The sequence below is a fragment of the Eleutherodactylus coqui genome, chromosome 3, assembly GCF_035609145.1.
Source record: "Eleutherodactylus coqui strain aEleCoq1 chromosome 3, aEleCoq1.hap1, whole genome shotgun sequence".
NCBI classification, from domain to species: Eukaryota; Metazoa; Chordata; class Amphibia; order Anura; family Eleutherodactylidae; genus Eleutherodactylus; species Eleutherodactylus coqui.
The window spans coordinates 125,868,329-125,875,887 of NC_089839.1; the positions used below are offsets into that span (position 1 = coordinate 125,868,329).

Genomic DNA, 7,559 nt, shown 5'->3' on the forward strand with positions numbered 1-7,559 from the left:
CTGCTAAAAAAAAGAAAATTTTAATTTTTTTTCCTACTGCTTTGTTTAGATTTATTCAAAAATTGTAGTGTAAAAATACACAGTACACCCCTAGATTAATTCGTTAAGGGGTCTAGTTTTCAAAATGGGATCATTTGTTGGGGTTCTCTGTCGTTTTGGCCGCTCAAGGACTCTACGAGTGGGTAATGGGGCCTAAATCACCTTCATGCTAAATTTCTGTTATGAAAGCCACTGAATGCTTCTTACATTTTGGGCCCCGTTGTGCATCCACACATAAGATTAGGGCCACAATGGGTATGTCTCTGAACACGGGACAAACAGGAGTATCCATTTTGGGGTGCAAGTTTTCATTCATGTGTGTGCTGTACAAAAAAAGCTGTTTTATAAATGACAGAATTGCCAAAAAAACGAAAATCACCATTTTTTACTTTTGCTTTGCTTGAATTCATTCAAAACCTGTGGGGTCAAAATGAGCAGTACACCCCTAGATAAATTCGTTAAGGGGTCTAGTTTTCAAAATAGGGTCATTTGTGGGGATTCTATATGGTTTTGGCCGCTCAAGAGCTCTACAAGAGTGCTATTGGGCATAAAAGGCCTTCAAGCAAAATTTATGTTCTGAAAGACACTAACTACTCCTTTCGTTTTGGGCCCCGTTGTGCATCCAGACATAAGATTAGGGCCATAATGGGTATGTTTCTGAGCACAGGACAAACAGGGGTATCCATTTTGGGGTCTGAAACCTCATTTTCATGTGCACTATAAGAAAAAAATATGTCTTTAAAATGACATATTTGCAAAAATAAGAAATTCTAAATTGAATTAATTCCTGGAAAAAAAACGGTAGGGTCAAAATACTCATGACAGCCATCAGTGGATACATTAGGGGGTGTAGTTTTTAAAATGGGGTCATTTGAGGGGGGTATCTATCATTCTGACACTAATGAGCCTTTGCAAACTTGGCTTGCTGTAAGAAAACAAAGTGTTCCTCAAAATTCTGAAAAGTAATGTTAAATTTGTACGTCATCTAAATGGTTAAAAAAAACACAAGTTTTTCAAATGTGCATTCAGAATAAAGTAAACAGATGGAAATATATATCCTATCAAAAATTTGTACAGTATGTTTGCACATATTTGAGATATTACAGTTGAAAATGTGAAAAAAATTAAAATTTTTTCAAAATTTTTCCAATATTGGTACTTTTAATAAATATACACAAATTATATCGGACTATTTTTACCACCTAAATGAAGTACAACATGTGGCGAAAAAACAATGTCAGAATCACTTGGATATGCAAAACCTTTAAAAAGTTATGCTATGTTGAACGACACATGTCAGATTCCCAGAATTTGGCTCCGTCACTAAGGCGCAAACAGGCTTCGTCATTAAGGGGTTAAAGCATGCATTAGTTCAGTGCAAGAGTAGAACTGTCATGACATGAATGTGTTTGCTTAATATTAGCATTGGGTTCATAATGAATATCCTCATCATATTTAGATGACAGCTCAGGAAAACCAGGATATGATGTCTGAATCAGAGAATTCTGCCACCCCATCGCAGGATGACAGCCAGCAGGCCTTTATGGAGAAAGAGCAGCAGCTCCATACTGCTTTATCTATACAACAAGAGGTATGCTCTGGATCCACTTCAGATTGCTGTGGGGTAAGAATGGGGCAATGCGTTGCAGGGAAGGCACAATACACAAAACGTCCAACTGAAGAGCTGTGTAAGAGATCAGATATGACTATTGGCATCTGAAAGGAGAGCCCCCAAAATAAAGCAGCCTGACAGTGTCCTCAGCCTGTTATTGCTGGCAGCTTCATTTAAAAGGAGTGTATCACCTAGATCAGGGGTGTCAAACTCATTTTCACTGAGGGCCACATCAGCCTTATGGTTGCCTTCAAAGGGCCGATTCTAATTGTAAGACAGTAAAGTAAAAGTAAACCCCACAGTGGCCCGATTGGTAATAAGGTCCCCCATAGTGGCCAGTGACGCACACCATTCTGCTTCTACAGACGCGCACCATTCTGCTTCTACAGACGCGCACCATTCTGCTTCTACAGACGCGCACCATTCTGCTTCTACAGACGCGCACCATTCTGCTTCTACAGACGCGCACCATTCTGCTTCTACAGACGCGCACCATTCTGCTTCTACAGACGCGCACCATTCTGCTTCTACAGACGCGCACCATTCTGCTTCTACAGACGCGCACCATTCTGCTTCTACAGACGCGCACCATTCTGCTTCTACAGACGCGCACCATTCTGCTTCTACAGACGCGCACCATTCTGCTTCTACAGACGCACAGATGCACACCATTCTGCGCATACACACGCACACCATTAGACATACACACGCGCGCACACACACACACATTATATATATATATATATATCTATATATATAAAATTGAATGTATGTCTGTCTGCGTGCGTGTCTGCGTGCGTGCGTGTCTGTTTGTCCTTTATGCGCTACTACACCATTCATCCGATCGCCATGAAACTTTGGGAAGTTGTTAAGTACACTCCTGGGAAGATTATAGGCATAGTACAAATATCCTACGATAAATGGCGCGCGAGCGTCGTCGAAAGTTACGCCCCCCCCCACGTAGATCGAATAAGTAAGCCACTTGCTATTGTGATGTCATCACTGATGTCATCAACATCGGACGCCCTTGAACATGCCCCAACATGTTCTATAAAGCTGCATTGTGATGTCATTAAGGCTGTATTATGACACGTACAGCTTGGAACCACTAGAGCACGCCAGCCAATTACCATTGGAGTTGGAAGTGGGTAAACAAGTACTAGGATATCTTCCTAAGAAGCCACAGCAGCCGGATAAATTGTATGTTCCACCCAACGGCTATTTTATTCAGCCCGCAAGGGGGAAGCAGCGGCCTACAAAATCTCATTCAGGTAGGTAGGTTCAGTTCTTGGAGGTTGGGGAATGCTTATGGGCAAGGCCTTATGTCTCATCCCAACTCGATTATTCAATTCTAAGCGCAAAAGAATTAGCGTCCAAATTTTATGTACGGAATTTAATTCTCTCACTTCCCAATGTCATAGAAACTTGAAATTTGGCACGAGCATTGATTATGTCATAAATAGGAAAAGTTAATGGGTCCCAACTCGATTATTCAATTCAAAGCGCCAAAGAATTAGCGTTCAAATTTTATGTACGGAATCTAATTCTCTCATTTCCGGATGTCATAGATAGATAGATAGATAGACTGTATGCAATAGCCTAGATAGATAGATAGATAGATAGATAGACTGTATGCAATGACACGTACAGCTTGAAACCATAAATACTAGAGCACGCCAGCCATTTACAGTCAGTCTCCATTGGAGTTGGAAGTGGGCAAACATGTACTAGGCTATCTTCCCAAGAAGCCACAGCAGCCGGATAAATTGGATGTTCCACCCAACGGCTATTTTATTCAGCCTGCAAGGGGGAAGCAGCAGCCTACAAAACCTCAGTGGTCGCTGCTGCCGTCATCTAGATATATAAAAACGAATGTATGTATGTATGTCTGTCTTCGCAGCAACGCGCGACGGGTACGCTAGTATATATATATAATACACACACGCATACATATATACATACACATATATATGTATATGTATGTATGTGTGTGTGTGTATGTATGTGTATATATATATATATCTATATATACACACACGCACAGACGCACACCATTCTGCGCATACACACGCACAGACGCACACCATTCTGCGCATACAGACGCACACCATTCTGCGCATACAGACGCACACCATTCTGCGCGCACAGACGCGCACCATTCTGCGCGCACAGACGCGCACCATTCTGCGCGCACAGACGCGCACCATTCTGCGCGCACAGACGCGCACCATTCTGCGCGCACAGACGCGCACCATTCTGCGCGCACAGACGCGCACCATTCTGCGCGCACAGACGCGCACCATTCTGCGCGCACAGACGCGCACCATTCTGCGCGCACAGACGCGCACCATTCTGCGCGCACAGACGCGCACCATTCTGCGCGCACAGACGCGCACCATTCTGCGCGCACAGACGCGCACCATTCTGCGCGCACAGACGCGCACCATTCTGCGCGCACAGACGCGCACCATTCTGCGCGCACAGACGCGCACCATTCTGCGCGCACAGACGCGCACCATTCTGCGCGCACAGACGCGCACCATTCTGCGCGCACAGACGCGCACCATTCTGCGCGCACAGACGCGCACCATTCTGCGCGCACACACGCGCACCATTCTGCGCGCACACACGCGCACCATTCTGCGCGCACACACGCGCACCATTCTGCGCATACACACGCGCACCATTCTGCGCATACACACGCGCACCATTCTGCGCATACACACGCACAGACGCGCACCATTCTGCGCATACACACGCACAGACGCGCACCATTCTGCGCATACACACGCACAGACGCGCACCATTCTGCGCATACACACGCGCACCATTCTGCGCATACACACGCGCACCATTCTGCGCATACACACGCGCACCATTCTGCGCATACACACGCGCACCATTCTGCGCATACACACGCGCACCATTCTGCGCATACACACGCGCACCATTCTGCACATACACAAGCACAGACGCACACCATTCTGCACATACACACGCGCACCATTCTGCGCATACACACGCACAGACGCGCACCATTCTGCGCATACACACGCACAGACGCGCACCATTCTGCGCATACACACGCGCACCATTCTGCGCATACACACGCGCACCATTCTGCGCATACACACGCGCACCATTCTGCGCATACACACGCGCACCATTCTGCGCATACACACGCGCACCATTCTGCGCATACACACGCGCACCATTCTGCGCATACACACGCGCACCATTCTGCGCATACACACGCGCACCATTCTGCGCATACACACGCGCACCATTCTGCGCATACACACGCGCACCATTCTGCGCATACACACGCGCACCATTCTGCGCATACACACACGCGCACCATTCTGCGCATACACACGCGCACCATTCTGCGCATACACACGCGCACCATTCTGCGCATACACACACGCGCACCATTCTGCGCATACACACACGCGCACCATTCTGCGCATACACACACGCGCACCATTCTGCGCATACACACACGCGCACCATTCTGCGCATACACACACGCGCACCATTCTGCGCATACACACACGCGCACCATTCTGCGCATACACACACGCGCACCATTCTGCGCATACACACACGCGCACCATTCTGCGCATACACACACGCGCACCATTCTGCGCATACACACACGCGCACCATTCTGCGCATACACACACGCGCACCATTCTGCGCATACACACACGCGCACCATTCTGCGCATACACACACGCGCACCATTCTGCGCATACACACACGCGCACCATTCTGCGTATACACACACGCACAGACGCACACCATTCTGCACATACAGACGCACACCATTCTGCGCATACACACGCACACCATTAGACATACATACACACACACATATATATATATATATATATATATATATATATACTACCGTTCAAAAGTTTGGGGTCACCCAAACAATTTTGTGTTTTCCATGAAAAGTCACACGTATTCACCACCATGCGTTGTGAAATGAATAGAAAATAGAGTCAAGACATTGACAAGGTTAGAAATAATGATTTGTATTTGAAATAACATTGTTTTTACATCAAACTTTGCTTTCGTCAAAGAATCCTCCTTTTGCAGCAATTACAGCATTGCACACCTTTGACATTTTAGCTGTTAATTTGTTGAGGTAAGCTTGAGAAATTGCACCCCACGCTTCTAGAAGCATCTCCCACAAGTTGGATTGGTTGGATGGGCACTTCTGGCGTACCATACGGTCAAGCTGCTCCCACAACAGCTCAATGGGGTTCAGATCTGGTGACTGCGCTGGCCACTCCATTACCGATAGAATACCAGCTGCCTGCTTCTGCTGTAAATAGTTCTTGCACAATTTGGAGGTGTGTTTAGGGTCATTGTCCTGTTGTAGGATGAAATTGGTTCCAATCAAGCGCTGTCCACTGGGTATGGCATGGCGTTGCAAAATGGAGTGATAGCCTTCCTTATTCAGAATCCCTTTTAGGCCTTAGTCACACGGGCGTTTTTTCACGCGATTTGTGCATCGCATGACGGATGCGCATGCGCAAATCGCGTGACCGGCGCCGAAAAATCGCCCGAAAATCTGCTCCTAGCCGCGTTTCATTAGAAACGGGCCGGAGCTGTCCAGCGCATTGCATTCAATGGAGCCGGCAATACAGCCGGCTCCATTGAATGCAAGCGCTGCGGGCGAGTGTGGGATGAATTGTCGGGAAGGGGTTAAATATATAACCCCTTCCCTGCAATGCATCCTGAAAAGTGAAAAAATAAAAAAAAATGTATGTACTTACCTGCTCCTGGCAGCCGGAGATCCCCGCAGCCGTCCTGCAGTGGGTGTGAAGGGGGTGTGACTCAGGCTTGCCCCTGATTGGCTCAGCGCTGAGCCAATCAGAGGCAAGTCTCACTCACACCCATTCATAAATTCATGAATGGGTGTGACTGAGATCAGCCTCTGATTGGCTCAGGCTGAGCCAATCAGGGGCAAGCCTGAGTCACACCCCCTTCACACCCACTGCAGGACGGCCGCGGGGATCTCAGACTGCCGGGAGCAGGTGAGTACATCCTTTTTTTTTATTTTTTCACTTTTCAGGATGCATTGCAGGGAAGGGGTTATATATTTAACCCCTTCCCGACAATTCATCCCGCGCACGCCGGCAGCCCATTGCTTTCAATGGAGTCGGCTGTATTGCCGGCTCCATTGAATTCAATGGGCAAACATCGTTCTCTGCCACAGCTGTTACAGCTGTGGCAGAGAAGAATGATTTGTCTTCTATATGTTCTCAATGGGGACGGGGACGCAGATAGAGCGCGAGGACGGAGACAAGTGAGTGAATAACTTCTGTATGGCTCATATATATGTGTGTGTGTGTGTCTGTGTATATATATATATATGTGTGTGTGTGTGTGTCTGTATATCTATATATATAAAATTGAATGTATGTCTGTCTGCGTGCGTGTCTGCGTGCGTGCGTGTCTGTTTGTCCTTTATGCGCTACTACACCATTCATCCGATCGCCATGAAACTTTGGGAAGTTGTTAAGTACACTCCTGGGAAGATTATAGGCATAGTACAAATATCCTACGATAAATGGCGCGCGAGCGTCGTCGAAAGTTACGCCCCCCCCCCCACGTAGATCGAATAAGTAAGCCACTTGCTATTGTGATGTCATCACTGATGTCATCAACATCGGACGCCCTTGAACATGCCCCAACATGTTCTATAAAGCTGCATTGTGATGTCATTAAGGCTGTATTATGACACGTACAGCTTGGAACCACTAGAGCACGCCAGCCAATTACCATTGGAGTTGGAAGTGGGTAAACAAGTACTAGGATATCTTCCTAAGAAGCCACAGCAGCCGGATAAATTGTATGTTCCACCCAACGGCTATTTTATTCAGCCCGCAAG

The 7,559-nt window shown here is 47.0% G+C and overlaps 1 protein-coding gene across 4 annotated transcripts in view; it reads left to right on the forward strand.

The window, feature by feature from the left end:
- The window catches only part of SCAF8 (SR-related CTD associated factor 8), a 585,772-nt gene that overhangs the window by 95,782 nt on the left and 482,431 nt on the right, over window positions 1–7,559 (forward strand). For all 4 annotated transcript variants that reach the window (XM_066596059.1, XM_066596058.1, XM_066596057.1 and 1 more), the window contains one exon: window positions 1,499–1,630. In XM_066596059.1, coding sequence (XP_066452156.1) covers window positions 1,499–1,630 — 132 coding nt within the window. The remainder of the gene's footprint in view (window positions 1–1,498; window positions 1,631–7,559) is intronic.